We start from the raw sequence: 18,118 nt of genomic DNA, 5'->3' as shown, positions 1-18,118 counted from the left end.
ACACATATCAAACTATTCCATCATTGATCAAATAGTCAATATTTCTTTGAGAATCCTTAAAGAAATTAGATACATCATAATGAGTGGTGGAATTTTTATCATTTATAACAAAAATTGTTTCTTTCTTTATCCCACTTCTGGTGAGATTCTTTATTGTGAACATAATTTATTTTCCTTCCATAAATTTTCTTGCTATCAAAGCCTTGTCATTTACCTCTTCTAGAGTTATGATTTGCCGCATTTACTTCAGGAAACAGGGCGCACCAGCTGGGCGCGCTTCATAATTTCTCAAAAGTAACTAATTGTTGCGTTCAGTAACAAGAAAGTAAGAAATTAACTCAAAATATTTTTAAATTCTTTTTCTCGATACTGCTGCTGCAGGAGCACATTCGAGACATGGAAGGTCGAGAAAATTTTCTCTAACATATCGAGTTTGAGGAAGTATAACATGATTGTACCTTTCTTTAAGGTCTTTCCACAGATCTGCAGGATCTTTTAATGTGGGATATTCATTTTTCAATCATACGTCAAGATGACGACGAAGGAAAATTATGGCTTTGGCTATATTCTTTTGGGATGTATTATTTTCAGCCTTAATGATATCTTCAAGATCCATTGAATCAAGATGAATTTTAACATCTAGTATCCATGATAAATAATTATTTTTTAAATATACCAGGAGCATTATATTCAAGATGAAAGAGTTTCAAAATAATAAAAATTTGTTACCTGAAGTCTTTCTAAAACTTCGTTAGAGCTTCGTGCTGATAACGTGTTGTAAAATAAATAAGGAAGAAATAATAAAATAAAAGTATAAATAAAAAATACTATTATTAGTATTTGCCAACACTATTATACTACTATAAAGATAATATATTAATATTATATTAGTAGTGTATGAAGAAAGAAAATAAAGAAATGTTTTAAGAAAAAGAGAGAGGAAATATTTTCTTTTTATTGCTCGTACTTTTTCAAAGACAAATAGCCTCTATTTATAAGTATATATGGTAGTAGGTTTTTAAACTTCATTAAATAATATTCTCTTTAAAAACCTGAGTCTTGTGAAAAAATGATTATCCACCAAGACTATTTTATGACAACATAAATTTCAGTAATTAATATAACAACTATAAACCACCGTTTGATTTGAAATTGAAAATTGAATATCATATTCAATAATTAAAAAGTGAAACTAAAATTTCAGTTATAAAATACAAAATTTGAATTCTTCCTTACCTCTAAAAAGTAGGGACTGACGTATTTAGGGCCGGATACTAAAAGATTATTAATATTTCTTTTCTAAAATACCCTCCTTCAAAACTTCATATTCCAACCTTATCCCTCATTCACGGCGTCCACCTCTCATCCCCAACTCAACCAGTCCACCCTACCTCTCAAGTCTCACCCCCACCATCACACCTCTACCATCAGTCCCTCCTTTCCATCTCTCTCATCAGAACAAAAGAAAAGAGAAGAACTTAGGCGAAATAGAGGGAAAAGAGAAGAGAAGAAGGGAAGGATGGAGGAGGAGACAGCAGTGGCAGATAGAGGAACCGTCGCCGCCGCCGCCGAACAAGGAATGGAGGGGACGATGCTATGAAGGGGAGACGGGAAGAAGGAGCAGCGAAATGTTTTTGAAAGTTCCTGGTGGTGGCGCTGTCCAAACGTGGGGGCTCTGACTCCTCGATGGTGGTGATCGAAGCGCAGAACGAGGAGAGTGGGTGATGGTTGTGAATTCCGCAAACCTCCGTTGAGCCGCCAGTACCAAATTCTCTGGTGAGTCTTCAATGTTTTCAAAAATCAAAAGGTTCCTTACTGATTGAATTTATTAATAACTCTTTTTTGATTAATTTTATGTGATAAATTGATGAAGCATTCAATATTATATTACTTTGAAGAAGCATTAGGGAAAATCTTGCTACTACTGCTATATGAATCGGCGGTCATTACTGAATGCGGGCTCAGTTCATGAAAACTTCAGTGCAATTCTAATAGTAGAAAAGAAGGCAAATTTGAACTTGAACCAAATGATGATATTGTATATATGTTCTTCTCAGGAATATGCATTGTGCAACAAAAAAAAAAAGTAAGGGTCAGGTATAAAAAAGTTGACTAGGAAAATAAGGGTCAGAAAAAGGCCAGAGTTATATTGATTCCATAGTTCTTTTTTTAACAGGTTTCCTTCTTAGAAATATGAGTGGGTAGTGTGTCCTATCTGCAAGATTGATCGTTTTGTTATTTCTACTTCTGAAACAATTGGGAAATTTTTCTTGCGTTCTCACTTACTGGGATATTCAAACATTCTTCTTTACACCCAGATATATATCATTGTGTCTTTACTTCGTTAAAATTATCATATAAAATAACAATAATACTTTCTTTTTGGATTTCAATACTGTGGAAGGTTTGAAAGCAGTTCATGAAATTTCTCGCAAGCTTTTTAAGGTCATAAAATTCCAAAATTCCGCGCTTCAGTCTGAAACTGGTCAGTTACTTCTTCAAATTTTGTCTTGAATTCTTGCATTTCAGTGTAAATACAATCTGTTGTATATGCTGTTCATGGAGTTGAAAAAATCTTGTACAACTATAGTGATAGTTAATAATAAGCTTTGCCCTCTCTATGGTTATTCTTTTTGAAGTGTTCCAACTAAAATGTGATATGTATGAGCAATGACATTAATTATATAAGTTTTAATGTAATGCTTTGTTGGTTTCAGATTCAACTGCACTTCCAAAAGAATTGGTTGTGCAGTCCTTGTTTTGATACACCATCTTTAAGTTTCTATCGGCTCTTGAGTTCCATTATGGCCAGTAATTCTTTTGTAATCCCCAATGGAACCGGCAATGGCAATGGCAATGGCAATGGAAAACTCAACCCACCGCCAAATCTGCAGAGGAATTACCAAGTGTTAGTGGCTGCTACACCAGATATGGGGATAGGTAAAGATGGGAAATTACCCTGGAAGTTACCTACTGATCTCAAATTTTTTAAAGAGGTTACTGTAACAACATCTGATCCAGGGAAGAAGAATGCTGTTGTAATGGGTAGAAAAACATGGGATAGTATCCCTCATAAATACAGGCCTCTTCCCGGCCGTCTTAATGTTGTTCTTACTCGCTCAGATAGCTTTGATATTGCAATAGCAGAGAATGTTGTTATATGTAGAAGTATGGCTTATGCTTTGGAATTGTTAGCTGAACCTCCCTATAGTTTGTCAATTGAGAAAATATTTGTTATAGGAGGTGGACAAATATTTAGGTATATCCTTTTCTTTCTCTGTGCATTATTCTTCCTGTTTGTATTAGGCTCTTTCTCTATTACTGATGATAATTTTCATTTACAGGGAGACTTTAAATGCACCTGGATGTGAAGCTATCCACATCACTGAAATTCAGACTAGGATCGAGTGTGACACATTTATGCCTCCAGTTGATTCCTCTGTATCTCAGTTGTGGTACTCATCTTTTCCTAAGGTGGAAAACAACATCCGCTATTCTTTCACAACTTATGTGCGTGTAAGGCGTTTGGTGGAGCGTGCAACTCAGAATACTGATCCAGTTCTTGATAACAATTCTGATACTGTAAAGTTTGATTTCAAGAATTTTTCTTTTCTTCCTAAAATGATTCTTGAAAGACATGAAGAATACAAGTATCTTAGGCTGGTTGAAGAAATCATCTCTGAGGGTACAGCCAAAGATGATAGAACAAGGACTGGTACCTTGTCAAAATTTGGTTGCCAGGTAACATGTTGATGGCTATATTTGTGGGTTGCTGTAATTTGTACTCTGACATCTATATCCATATTTTTACAGATGAGGTTCAATTTGCGCAGAAATTTCCCTCTTCTTACTACAAAGGTACATAGACATTATACTTATTATTATAGTTTAAAACATCTACTTAATGTACTGCGCAAAATAACTTGCCATTCTTGTGGTTATTTTCCTTTTCGTGTTGTTCTTTTTTATTTATTTTATGTTCTTATTAGGTAGGATTTATTGGGGAAGAGGAGTATTTATTTGTTCATTTTGTTTAGATAGATAAGTTGACACAACTTCTTCATTGATTCCTAGAAAGTATTTTGGCGAGGGGTTGTTGAAGAGCTTCTTTGGTTTATTAGTGGGTCTACAAATGCCAAGGTAATGATATAGTCATCCAATCGTTTTCTTCACACAAATGAATCATATCATTTCCTAGTTATGTAACAAACAAGTTGATATTAACCAAATATTCCAATCAACACTATCTGAGCTTGGGTTTTAATAGGGGGCAGCCCTACTCAGAACTCAGAAGTGAATAAATGTATCTTGAATGATGCTCAACATTATTAAAAAAAATGGTTCTCAACTTAACTTTCAACCACAGTACTTCATTTTCATGAGATATTCATCTTTTCGGTTGTTACTCTCCAAGATTCCTCTGTTACTATAGTAGATATGATCATTATTAACTTATATTCTGAAAGTTATGTTACATTGGCAGTTGCTGCAGGAAAAAGGGATCCATATATGGGATGGCAATGCATCGAGAGAATACCTAGATAGGCAAGCATGACAGTCAGTTTGTCAGTTGTCTTAACTACAATTGTACATTTTTCTTCTTACAGTTACTAAGTGGCTTCTATTTTAAATTATAGACTTGGTTTGACAGACAGGGAGGAGGGTGACTTGGGACCTGTTTATGGGTTTCAGTGGAGGCACTTTGGTGCCAGGTAGGTTGATCATACCTTTTCCTGAGCAGGTCCATAGACTCTTGTGTTTTGGATTGCTTAGCTCTCTATCTCTCATCTTACACTCTTTAGGTATACTAATATGCATGCTGACTACTCCGGCCAAGGATTTGATCAACTGTTAGATGTTATTACCAAGATAAGGCACAATCCCAATGATCGGCGGATCATTCTCTCTGCATGGAATCCAGCTGATCTTAAATTGGAGGCGCTTCCACCGTGCCACATGTTTGCACAGGTCTGCTCTTTTTTAGTTTTTCTTTAAACAAATCTCTCTCTCTCTCTCTCTCTCTCTCTCTCTCTCTCTCTCTCTCCTCTTTTCTTTTCTTTCTACTGCTTCTTATTCTTTTTTCCCCCTCCAGTTCTATGTAGCAAATGGGGAATTATCATGTCAAATGTATCAGCGATCTGCTGACATGGGCCTAGGCGTGCCATTTAATATTGCATCTTATGCCCTCCTGACCTGCATAATTGCTCATGTTTGTGGTATGTAAATTTTTGAAGCATCTCTGTGGACTTTATATATTCAGATCTACATATCCTTGTAAATCTCAAAGTCTCGTTGTTGTTGGGTCCTAATCCTATTTGCCAATATGTGGTGATCCTCTATGAATTATTATTTTTCCCTAGTTCTCTATGAATTATTCGGGCTTGTTAATGTGCTGAACTTTGAAAACCTGATTTTATTTTGTTTGTAAAACTATGTAATGTTTTATTTTCACTCCTCTTGTCAGAATTAGTTCCAGGTGATTTTATCCATGTCATTGGAGATGCACATGTTTACCAAAATCATGTGAAGCCTTTGCAGGAGCAGCTCCAGAACTTACCAAGGCCTTTTCCAGTATGTAATTTTGAAGAAAATCCTTGCCACAATGTAATTTGATGCAAAATTTGACCATTTAGTACTCTTCAAATTGTGTTTTGCTTTGTTGATTCAATGCAGACTTTGAAGATAAATCCAGAGAAAAAAGATATAGATTCTTTTGTGGCTTCTGATTTCGAGCTCAGTGACTATAATCCTCATCAGAAGATTGAGATGAAGATGGCCATCTAAAATGTAGGACATAATTCTCAGTCCCTTCCTTAGATATGCCATGACATGTTTGAAGGATTTGAAACTTGAAGATAACCATTCTCCTGAATCCTGAGTTGGCTAATTGTTCTTTGCTATGTTTGTTCAGATTTGGGAGATCAACAGAGAGGGAAAAAGAAAATTAAACAATTTCCATTGAAGAGTGTTGTGGGAAAACTAGGAAGGGTTTTAGCTTGATACTGAAGTCTAAATCTCCTTACTCTGTTTGCTATTATTGTTTGCACCAAGTATGGGAGGTTTTAAGAGGAGCTTCTTCCTCTTGATGTATTTCGTTGCTACAGTTGATATCCTCTTATCTTATGATTAGAGAATTCCTGAGTGTCTCTCTAACTTTTTAATTTACTAAATAAAGAATATTTTATTTTAAATTCTTTTATAAGTAAAGCAATAATTGGCATACCTATTTTATATTCATTTATTCTATGATGAGCAGGGTTCAATTCTCTTCTTTCTTTATTTTTTTTTTTACTTTTATTTTATTAATATTACGTAAAATTTGGGGTTTATAAGTATAATAACTATAGGAGTCAAACTATAATTAAATAAAAAGTTATATTAAATAAAAATTTAGTATGTAGTGATTTTTATTTTTTAAAATAATGAATTTTTAAATTTGGGTTAAAAAATAAAAAATAATATTTGTACAATTTTTTATATGTTGTTATGATATAGAAACAAATTTTTTAATCAATTATTTTTAGAAAAAATTTGAGGGACCAATAATTTTTTATTAAAATATAACTAGTATTTATTCAACAAAAAAAAAAAATCTCACACCATTAATAATGACTAATTGATAACTATAAATTATAAAATTTATTAGTCTTCTAGCACTCTATTTTTAATATAAAAATAAAGAATGTCTAAGAGAGACTTGTGCATTTTTTTAATTAAGTGCCAAACTGTTAAAAAATGAAACCATTCTTCTAAGGTAGAAATTTACATGGCTGTGTTTAAACGAAATTGTTAGTTAAAAAATTGTTATACGATGATTTAGTCAAATATACGAAATTATTTAACTGTTTTTAACAATTAGTTATTAATTAATTATCAATTTTGAGTTAAAATTAAAAAATATTCTATTATAAATGAGTAGTGCTAGAGAGTTAATGACCTAAACGTACAATGTGTACAATGGACTAAATTTTTAATATAAAAATAAAGAATGTCTAAGAGAGACTTGTGCACTTTTTTTAATTAAGTGCCAAACTGTTAAAAAATGAAACCATTCTTCTAAGGTAGAAATTTATATGGCTATGTTTAAACGAAATTGTTAGTTAAAAAATTGTTATACGATGATTTAGTCAAATACACGAAATTATTTAACTGTTTTTAACAATTAGTTATTAATTAATTATCAATTTTGAGTTAAGATTAAAAAATATTCTATTATAAATGAGTAGTGCTAGAGAGTTAATGACCTAAACGTACAATGTGTACAATGGGCTAAATTTTTGGTTTATGAATAAAATGAACATCACTTACCAGATACTAAGGATAATAAACATCTCATGTTATAAAAAACTAATTTTGAGTTCACCAAGGTTTGAACTCTTGATTTTCCGAATCTAGAACTCTAATACCATGTCCTGAAACCATTCATCCCAAAAGCATAACTTGATAAAACAATATAACACTAATAATCATATCTCTAATACTTTCTAAACCTTCATTATACACATTGTACGCTTAGATCATTGGCTCCCTGTACTTTCTCTTTATAAATTAAAATTTTGATTAAAAAATTTACTGTTAACTAATAAATTACTGTACCCACACAGCAAGATTTGAACTTATACACTCAAGTACCATTTGACCTTACTCAAATTGGTAACTGAGCATCAACTTAGGCCAAGATAATTGCAGTTGAGTATAATCTTTTTTATTTTTTATTCTAGTTTGGGCTTTGACCCTGCATCGATCCCAATTGTAGGGAGAACGATGCTGAAGCGAACATTTCAAAGCTTCAGAAGAAGCTGGAAAGGATTTGCGTCGTCGTCATCAAGAAGAAGGGACGCTCGTTTCAAATGGAAATATTTACATTCACCGAGCAATTTCACCGTGATGAGAAGCATGATGAGCAGCACCCAAACCCGCCACAACAACTTCGTACTCGTCCCAAGGGAGAAAGTGGATTGCTTGGTCATAGGTGCTGGCGTTGTGGGCATATCGATCGCAAGAGCACTGGCACTCAAGGGCAGAGAGGTTTTTCGTTGTTAAATCGGATTCAACTTTTGGCACAGCCACCAGTTCTCGAAACAGTGAAGTTATCCACGCTGGAATCTATTACCCTCGCAATTCCTTGAAGGCAAGTCACTCTTCCTTATTAGGTAAATCATTAATCGATTTGGTTTCTCAAAGTTTACACGTGAATTGAAATTAACTACTAATGTGTTTCAATTGAAATTTGAAAGACCAAGTTGAAGTGCACCCTTTTTTGTCTTAAACTATTAACCCAAAGTGAAGGTTCACTCTGTGTGATGTTTGGTTAATGCTCTCATTGGCCATTGCGTAAAATATAATGTTGTATACCTGTTTGTGTTGGCCATTTTTGCAGGCGATTTTTTGTTCAAGGGGAAGAGATATGTTATATGATTACTGCACAAAACACGTTATTCCACATAAACAAATTGGTAAACTTATAGTGGCTACTCGGTCTTCAGAGATTCCGAAGCTAAACGACATTCTAAACCATGGAATTCAAAATGGGGTTGATAGTTTGAGGATGATAGACGGGATTGAGGCCATGAAAATGGAACCGGAGTTGCAATGTGTGAAAGCAGTATTATCACCTGTCTCTGGGATTGTTGACTCCCATTCTTTAATGCTTGCTCTAGTGGTACACATTTGTAGCTTCTTAAATTTTGAATTCAATCGTTCGTAATTAATCAGTTTCTCTATTTTGAGTTTAAATTGTACATTCTCAGGAATAAAAACACATACTGGTCCAGGGGGAAGCCGAAAGTCACAGAACAACCTTCACATATAATTCAGCAGTCATTGGTGGCCATCTTGAAGGAAATCAGATTTGTGTTCATGTATCAGAAACCAATAGCCTTAAAGAATGGAATGGGACATCAACAGCTCTGAACCCGGATCTAGTGCTAGTTCCAAACCTCGTAGTGAACTCTGCAGGCCTTAGTGCCCCGCACTTGCGAAAAGATTTACGGGCTTGCCAAGTGAAGTTATTCCTTCAGCCTACTATGCACGTGGTTGCTACTTCACATTATCTAACACTAAAACCACTCCGTTCAAACATTTAATATATCCTATACTGGAGGATGGTGGCCTTGGCATGCATGTTACTCTTGACTTGAATGGTCAGGTCAAGTTTGGTCCGGATGTTGAATGGATTGACAGCATTGATGATATCTCAAGTTTTCGGAATAAGTACTTCCTAATGCCCTTTCATTTGCTTGCTTTTGACTACTTCTGGTATCTAGTCTATGTCATACATTTCCCACTTCTTATTATCCTTGGCCATGTCTACTCTTTTGTATGAGATGGTTCCATTCCATGGTTTACAATTAGTTGTTTATAAATGTTGATCTACACATATTTTATATGTTGTCCTACTGGTGCATGCTTTCAGTGACATCTCATGGTTCAGGGGTACTTCATTCCTTATGTTGGTTGTATCTGTAGTGAATCATTGATACGATTTTCTGTTCATTACCATGTACATTGTGCACTTTCTTCTTTTTTGGGTTTTCACACTCCACTACAGCAACTTTTAGTATGGGCTTTGTCTGTCAATTTTTGCCCCTGTCAATGAAACTAATGTCCAGCATGGATTTATTGTACCATTTAGTGTGGGTTTGTGTTTTTAGGTAGTGTTATGAATTGTATCTGGGACACATGTATAGAGACAGTTGAGACTGCAAAAAGGGAGATAGAAATAGGGACAAAAATGTGAAATTTCTGTCTTAATGTCCTGTCTCCAATATCCCCACTTTTTGGGGGACAAAAATACAGAAGTTTTCTCTGCTCCAGGACGCCAGGAAGGAAAGACTTTGCTATTTTTTGTACATGTCTTAGTTACCAAATAGGCCTGTGTACTGACTGTCTCTGTATTTATACCCTAGAAACAATTTCCAGATGCAACCATTGTGTTTCAAGACGATGTTGCTCTAGTTTACTCTAGTGCTTCTCTTCACTCCATTAATTATGTTTTCGTATTGATTGTTGTGCTCTAATTTCTTTCCGGACAATGGGTCTTATTAGTAAATAGGAAACTTCTTGTCATAAAACTCAGTTCATTTTTGTCATTTCTTTCGTGGTATGTCTTTTTATGCGTGCATAAAATTAAATAAATTGATTCAGTGCTTACTTAAGCAAACATTGATGCTAGGTTTGATTATTCAGTACATGCAAATCGCGCTGAGCAGTTTTATCCGGAGATAAGAAAGTACTACTCAAATCTAAAGGATGGGTCTCTTGAGCCAGGATATTCAGGGATCCGACCAAAACTTTCAGGACCTAGCCAGCCACCTGTTGATTTTGTAGTACAGGTTATGTCTAAGACTCTTCTTCACCGCTTCCTTTCTGTTGACCAATCTGACTCAATTTGCAAACAGAGATATCATATTCTGTGTGATTTTATAGTTGAATGTTACATTTCTCCCATTAGATACATGCAGTTTACCTCATGGTACTTATGGCTATTTTTGTAAACCCCAAATTAGCCCATTGACTTATGCCACTTTAAGGTTAAAATCTTTTGGCTGAAGTTCAGTGTCCAAAAACTATCATTTTCATAAACCATTTCATAAAAGATTTCTGTCCTCTTTAATTCATGTATTGCTAGTATCCTTTTAACATTTTGCTAAATACCAGTACCATCAAGAAATTTCTTGCTCGTATTTTATATTTATAGTATAATGTATATTGTTTTAAACTCACCATCTCTAGAAGGCAAGCTGATAAAATTACTTACATCATTGACAATAAATTGTGTTGTCGTTATTGTCATATTCAGCATTTGTATGTTTCCCAATGTATCTTATAGAGTTTAGGATTTGAAAGTGTCAAATTGACACACGTGTCTAATGTAATTGTAGGATGTGATTATGGATGGTATCAGAATTGATAAGAATATGACATTGACAATAATAGAGTGTAATTCCCATTGATCAATATATAGTGCTGATGGCGATGGGTGTATATGATTATTCTCAAGCTATTGAACTTAAGCAATTCAGCTTCCATTTTTCCTTCTCTTCATTTTTCTACAAACTAAACACAATGATTGAGCTGCTCGTGCGTTAGTGCATGCATGCATTGTTACTCTAATTAGTTACTCACTGTTGTGATGTAATATACACCAGTACACGAGGTTGTGAGGGAATTTTCCACATTTGAACAAAATTTTTAGCATTCTGGCTTAATTGATTTCTCTCTTTTATGCAGGGGGAGAATATTCACGGAATACCTGGTCTTGTTAATCTTCTTGTAGTTACTAGATTTTTGGGATGATGATGCTGTGTGGAACTTCAAAATACTTGACATTTCTTAAAACAAAGTATCAGCTAAGATGGTATATAAGGTGATTATTTTATGGAAAAAAAAAATTATGCTATTTATAGCAGCGAGTTGTATACAGTTTGGACTGTACGGTATATATACAAGTGTAGTAGACTAGTAGCTTTAAATTTAATCAGAATTTCCAAAAAGTCAACATAAAAGTGACTGTTCTCCACCTTAATTATTCACAAAAATTATAATAATTTTTCCAGCCAAATCTCATTTCTAAAAGCTATTTCTATACTGTAAATTATGTTTCTATGCAAGTTGGTAACCAATTCAATATCACTCAACGAAGGGAACCGCGCGAGGCTCAATCAAATTTAAAATATGCAAACAAAAACTTCAACTAAAATCCAAGTATCATGGCGATTAGCGAAGCAGCAAAGAGACAGACAAAATAACAAAATAAATTTAGAGGTAATGATTAAACATTTGACATTCTTCAGTTCTGCAAAATAACCGCAAATAACGGTGAGTCTAAGTTCCTGTTAGTCATGCTACAATAAGAGGAATGAACTACGCTGCAGAAGGAGGAATCGGCTTCACAGAACTTTGAATCCGCCGAAATGCGGTTTTAACTCTTTCCTTAAGGCCTTCATTTTCACTCTCAACTTCTCCACTTTCTTTATTGAGCTCTGCCACATTGCCATCAATGTTAATCACCAACTTCCCATTTTCTCCAATCTTTACATCTCCAAAGAGCGAGACGAGAAGTGCATGCATAACCTTCTCTGCTTTCTTCTCATTCTCTTCTACAATTTTTATGGCATCTGAATCGTCTATTATTTTTGGGGCATCGCGACTGATATTTAAAATTAGAGCAACAATGGAGTCTGATACCATGTCACTGATGGGATCGGATGACCAGTGCAGAGAAACATGCTTCTCGGACTCATGCTTCACCATCACGCACTCATGGACTTCCAATGTTGGAACTCCAGATTCTTCATCCACAGAGGACTCCACACTCTCGTATATCTGTTTTAGTCTATGCTGTACAATACTAAAGGCACCTGAATATGGGATGGTGATCCTCTGAGCAATGCTTGCTGTCGATAGCTGTGAGAAGACATGGAGATCATCAGGTGCCATTATCTGATATGCAAAGCCTTTTTTCACTAGCAGACCACTAACAGTTTCACCGGCTTCAGGCGTTTTTTCAGCAAGCTTGCCAATGGTTTTTGCCATTTTCTGCGAATTGAAATACATCTCAACAGATTGACAGTTTTTTGGAGTAAGAATCTTAGTGTTCCGATCAGCAAATTGACTCATGAGCTTCTGTTTGAGCCTTCCCATCTCATTAGCTTCCCCATGAACAAGAATTATGTTAGGAGGATTGAGCTCTTCTAAGAATGCACTTGTTTGAGCAGAATCAGCATGAGCCGAAAAGGAAATGTAGTGCACCTGCATGTTGAGAGGTGCAGTGAGCCCGTTCATGAGAGTGACCTCTTTGGGTTCACTGATGATGGTTTTTGCCAATGTCCCTTCAACCACATACCCCGGTATAATGCAAGAATTTTTCTTATCAGAGCACCACATATCGAACAATTGCCGTGACAACCCACTCTGAAGACCACTAGGGCTTGCCATCACCACAGATGGTCCTATATCTTTGAAGACTTCAATGCTGCTCAAAGCCGATATGTATTTGAAAGCAAATGGATTCGACTTTGCATTCTTGATTCTATCATTCATGGAAAGGGTGTATGTCTCATACACAGTCAGGCATTTTTTTGCAAGAGGAGAAGCATAATAGATGGGTATATTCTGGAGCTCCGGGTGATTCGCCCAATATTCATCAAGGATAAGGAGGAGCTCCTGTGCACGACCAAGGGCAAATGCCGGAATCAACACACGACCTCCTTGAGATATGGTGGAATGGATAACATCGGTGAAGCGTTTCTCTCGTGTGTGCCGAGGCTGATGGTGCTGCACACCATATGTGGACTCTATAATGCATATATCAGGGGAGAACTGGGGGGTCTCGGCAGCTCGAAGATGCCGGTCTTCCTCCCGTGAATAGTCTCCGGTGTAAAGCACTCGGACTCCAGCAATGTCCACCATGAACATAGCAGCACCAAGTACATGGCCTGCAGTATAACACCAGAATCGAATACCGTTCACTTCTATAGTTTGATGGAAATCAATAACCTGCAGTTGCTAATTATTGTTAGAGCTAACATATTCAATTGAGTAATGCCAGGGAACCAACATTTTTCGGCCAGTTAACTTTTTTAAAGCTATTTCGTTTTACATTCTAGACCCTAAATCATAAAATCTTAATCTTAAACCTTAAATTATGAACCTGAACTCTAAATCCTCCAAAAAGTTGAAAATTTTTAGAATTAAAAAAAAAAAAATTGGCAAATGTTGGGTAGCTAAAAGTTGGTTCGTATACTTCTCTATTCAAGGTTGTCCAGAAACAAAGTAACGCTAGAAAGTGCAAACCAATCAAATCAAAACAAACAAAGCGAAAACCCTAATTGAGAAATTTAGTAATAATAATGACCTCGATTTTATCCATGGAGCGGTTGATATCGTGCTCGTCGTAGAGCATGTCCTCAACGGAGACCTTGCTGACCTTGACATAATCGGAGAGGAGGAGCTTGTAGATAGCTTTGGTGGCGTAGGTCATGAAGACGCGGCCGCGGAAGGTGGTCTTCTGAAGGAAGTATGGCAAGGAAGCGGCGTGGTCGAGATGGAAGTGAGTGATGAGGAGGACGTCGACGGTTGAGGGATCGATCTCGTCGAAGTAAGGGAGAGCCGCCATGCCGTAGTAGGCAGGGTGGATGCCGCAATCGAAGAGGATGGTCTTTCCTTTGTAGCTCATGTAAACGCACGACCGCCCTACTTCGTTCCCCGCTCCCAGCGGCGTCACTATCAGCTGCTCCTCCTCTCTCTTCCTCTCGCTCATTGATGAACCGCCGTCCCGCCTCTTCGCACCTGGCCCCGGTCCCTGTGTTGTCGCCGTTGATGCCATTTGTCTGTCTCTAACGGAAGAACTGACGCCGAGTCACGAAATGAAGGCTGAGAGATGGAGTCCAGCGAGAAAAAGGAAGGAGGGTGGAGAGATGAACAGAAAAGATTAGTGAAGCTGTGAAGGGTGGCTGTGCTGATGCTCTCTCAAATTAGGGATAGTGAACGCACTACACAGGAGTTCCACAAAGGATGAGATACCTTTGGAAAATTTTTGTGTGAAAAAGAAAGGTAAAAAATGAGGATGAAGCACTTAAAGGAAATTAAACTGCAATCAATATTAAATAAAAGGTCAATCTATGGTACAGATTCAAATTGATACAGAAATTTATAGATTTTCTCTTTAAATGAGTATGAGATTGACACTTGACTATTTTGTTGTTGGACTTATCTTTTGCTTTTTGTTAGAAGTGGCTGAACTTTAAGCCAAAGTTGTTTGATTGGAGTATCTAGTGATAAATTTGTTGAAATGGACTTTGACATCAACAAAAATTGGATATCTAAAGAAGACAGATGTTTATTTTTTTTATTTTGTGAATGAGAGGGGAAAAAAAAGAAAAATGCAGTCCGACTACATTTTTGGAGGATGAAGTATTGAATAAGATCTTGTCCTCAAAAATGAAGCCTTAGGTTGCAGGGAGAGGGATACAGTCGCCGTCGTGGTGTCGTGGCAGAAGTTTACATTTGGAAACCGACTCCGATCGAAGTCGCAAATCCATCTCGTATCCTGCGTTGACTGCGTTCGGCCGTCCACGCTTCCGCTGCCGACGCGATCAGGTATGGAGTCAATACTTGATGCCGTTGAGCTGGCTCGAACAGCTCTCTCCATTGGCGACACCTCCACAAGAAGATCCTCCGGAGAGGATGACGGAGTCCGCCTATCGCTTAACGCTTTCCTGCTTTGGCCGACGATCTTCTTCAATTGTCATCCATCCAAAACTTTCACTCATGCACTGCTCCTGCTTCAACCATCGTGTCAATTCCTACCTTCGGTTGCTATGCTACCCCACTCCCATCCGCGCTGCTGCTTGTTGTGACTAGCCCAATTTTTCATGTATTGCTGTAATTGTTCCTCAGCTAATTCTTTGAAACTTCCTTGTTTTCATGTCATTGTGTTTGTAGGTGACCCAAATTCACAAAATTCATCGTCACAGTGTTCGTTGAACCCTTCAATTACATATGGTTGCAATTTCGCTACGGGTTCTCCTTTGTAACGATACACATCAAAGGTTTTAGAACGACGACCTGAGCACACTAGATGTTTCAGCACGGCGCAAGTAGAAGAACAACAACGGAACACATCAGAACAAGGCGCGAGCTCCAGGTGTGAGGAACACCACGATGGCAACAACAGAAAAGGGATTACATTAGTGCTCTATTCCGTTAAACACTGAAGTAACGTAGAAGATGTATAAGCCCAATTAGATTAAACGAGTCCACCACTGATGACCCAAACAAAAAACTAAAACAACGGACCAGCCTCATGAGCGAATAATTTATACGCTTTTTGGCATTGTTTTTAGGTAGTTTTTAGTAGGATCTAGTTACTTTTAGGGATGTTTTTATTAGTTTTTATGCAAAATTTACATTTCTGGATTTTACTATGAGTTTGTGTATTTTTCTGTGATTTCAGATATTTTCTGGCTGAAATTGAGGGACCTGAGCAAAAATCTGATAGGAAGCTGAAAAGGACTACAGATGCTGTTGGATTCTGACCTCCCTACACTCGAAATGGATTTTCTGGAGCTACAGAACTCCAAATGGCGCACTCTTAAATGCGTTGGAAAGTAGACATCCAGGGCTTTCCAACAATATATAATAGTTCATACTTCATTCAAGTTTAGATGACACAAACAGGCATTCAACGCCAGTTCCATGCTACAATCTGGAGTAAAACGCCAGAAACACGTCGCAAACCAGAGTTAAACGCCAAAAACACGTTACAACTTGGCGTTTAACTCCAAGAGAAGTCTCTGCACGTGTAAAGCTCAAGCTCAGTCCAAGCACACATCAAAGTGGGCCCCGGAAGTGGATTTCTGCACTTAGACTTATTTCTGTAAACCCTAGTAACTAGTTTAGTATAAATAGAACCTTTTACTATTGTATTTACATCTTTGGATCTTTGGATCTTTGGATTATCTTTTGATCCCTTGATTAGTTTTGGGGGCTGGCCTCACGGCCATGCCTAGACCTTCATCACTTATGTATTTTCAACGGTGGAGTTTTTACACACCATAGATTAAGGTGTGGAGCTCTGCTGTACCTCGAGTATTAATGCAATTACTATTGTTCTTCTATTCAATTCACGCTTATTCTTATTCCAAGATATCCATTCGCACTCAAGAACCTGATGAATGTGATGATTATGTGACGCTCATCACCATTCTCACTTATGAACGTGTGCCTGACAACCACTCTCGTTCTACATGCAATTAAGCTTGAAGGAATATCTCTTGGATTCCTTAATCAGAATCTTCATGGTATAAGCTAGAATCCATTGGCAGCATTCTTGAGAATCCGGAAAGTCTAAACCTTGTCTGTGGTATTCCGAATATGATTTAGGGATTGAATGACTGTGACGAGCTTCAAACTCGCGAGTGTTGGGCGTACTGACAGACACAAAAGGATCACTGGATTCTATTCCAACATGATCGAGAACCGACAGATGATTAGCTGTGCGGTGACAGCGCATTTGGACCATTTTCACTGAGAGGATGCGAGGTAGCCATTGACGCCGATGAAACCCGAACATACAACTTGCCATGGAAAGGAGTATGAAGGATTGGATGAAGGCAGTAGGAAAGCAGAGATTCAAGAGGGATGAAGCATCTCCATACGCTTATCTGAAATTCCCACCAATGATTTACATAAGTATCTTTATCTTTATTTTATGCTTAATTTATCTTTATATTCGAAAACCATTATAATCATTAGAATCCGCCTGACTGAGATTTACAAGATGAACATAGCTTGCTCCATACCAACAGTCTCCGTAGGATCGACCCTTACTCACGTAAGGTTTATTACTTGGACGACCCAGTGCACTTGCTGGTTAGTTGTGCAAAGTTGTGAAGAAAGTGCTGAGATTATAAACGCACATACCAAGTTGAGCGCCATTGTTAGATATCACAATTTCGTGCACCAAGTTTTTGGCGCCGTTGCCGGGGATTGTTCGAGTTTGGACAACTGGCGATTCATCTTGTTGCTCAGATTAGGTAATTTTCTTCTTGTTTTAACCTTTATTTTATTTTCAAAAAATTTTTTCAAAAATCTTTCAAAATTTTCTTTTCTTTTTCATTTTTCCAAGAAAAAATTTTTTCAAAAAAAAATTATAAAATCATAAAAATAAAAAATATATATATTTTATGTTTCTTGTGTGAGTCTAGTGTCAATTTTTAAGTTTGGTATCAATTGCATCTTTTTAATTTTCTAAAAATTTTTCAAAAACTCATGCAGGGTGTTCTTCATGATCTTCAAGTTGTTCTTTACAAGTCTTCTTGTTTGATCTTCATATTTTCTTGTTTTGTATCTTTTGTTGTTTTTCATATGCATTTTTCGTTTGTTAGTGACTAAGCATGAAAAGTCTCTAAGTTTTGTGTCTTGCATGTTCTCTTTTCTTGAAAATTTTTCAAAAATAAGTTCTTGATGTTCATCATGATCTTCAAAGTGTTCTTGGTGTTCATCTTGACATTCATAGTGTTCTTGCATGCATCATGTGTTTTGATTCATAATTTTTATGTTTTGGGTCATATTTGTGTTTTTCTCTCCTTATTAAAAATTCAAAAAAATAAAA

The 18,118-nt window shown here is 36.5% G+C and overlaps 2 protein-coding genes and 1 pseudogene across 5 annotated transcripts; 2 read left to right on the top strand and 1 right to left on the bottom strand.

Annotated features, from left to right (window-relative positions):
• Positions 1–1,236: 1,236 nt before the first annotated feature.
• Positions 1,237–6,191, top strand: LOC112705584 (bifunctional dihydrofolate reductase-thymidylate synthase). Of its 4 annotated transcripts, XM_025756451.3 has the most exons (13): positions 1,248–1,776; positions 2,405–2,485; positions 2,718–3,259; positions 3,345–3,741; positions 3,814–3,858; positions 4,075–4,140; positions 4,484–4,545; positions 4,638–4,712; positions 4,803–4,968; positions 5,093–5,216; positions 5,465–5,571; positions 5,674–5,787; positions 5,912–6,191. In XM_025756451.3, the coding sequence occupies exons 3-12, from the start codon at positions 2,805–2,807 to the stop codon at positions 5,782–5,784; spliced, it is 1,608 nt and encodes a 535-aa protein (XP_025612236.1). In that variant the 5' UTR covers positions 1,248–1,776; positions 2,405–2,485; positions 2,718–2,804; the 3' UTR covers positions 5,785–5,787; positions 5,912–6,191. The 4 variants fall into 4 exon arrangements, 2 of the variants coding, with proteins under 2 accessions (XP_025612238.1, XP_025612236.1); XM_025756453.3 differs by lacking the exon at positions 2,405–2,485 and having other exon boundaries at positions 1,237–1,776; XR_011864406.1 differs by lacking the exon at positions 5,093–5,216 and having other exon boundaries at positions 1,270–1,776.
• A 1,462-nt stretch (positions 6,192–7,653) lies between these two features.
• Positions 7,654–11,479, top strand: LOC112705585 (L-2-hydroxyglutarate dehydrogenase, mitochondrial-like; annotated as a pseudogene).
• A 257-nt stretch (positions 11,480–11,736) lies between these two features.
• LOC112705583 (cleavage and polyadenylation specificity factor subunit 3-I) lies at positions 11,737–14,645 on the bottom strand. Its single transcript, XM_025756450.3, has 2 exons — positions 13,859–14,645; positions 11,737–13,500 (listed from the first exon to the last, which is right to left on the bottom strand). The coding sequence occupies exons 1-2, from the start codon at positions 14,327–14,329 to the stop codon at positions 11,866–11,868; spliced, it is 2,106 nt and encodes a 701-aa protein (XP_025612235.1). The 5' UTR covers positions 14,330–14,645; the 3' UTR covers positions 11,737–11,865.
• Positions 14,646–18,118: the final 3,473 nt, after the last annotated feature.

The sequence above is a fragment of the Arachis hypogaea genome, chromosome 8 (genome assembly GCF_003086295.3).
Source record: "Arachis hypogaea cultivar Tifrunner chromosome 8, arahy.Tifrunner.gnm2.J5K5, whole genome shotgun sequence".
NCBI lineage: Eukaryota > Viridiplantae > Streptophyta > Magnoliopsida > Fabales > Fabaceae > Arachis > Arachis hypogaea.
The sequence above is the reverse complement of the archived record's forward strand: the minus strand, read 5'-3'. Positions and strand labels throughout refer to the sequence as shown.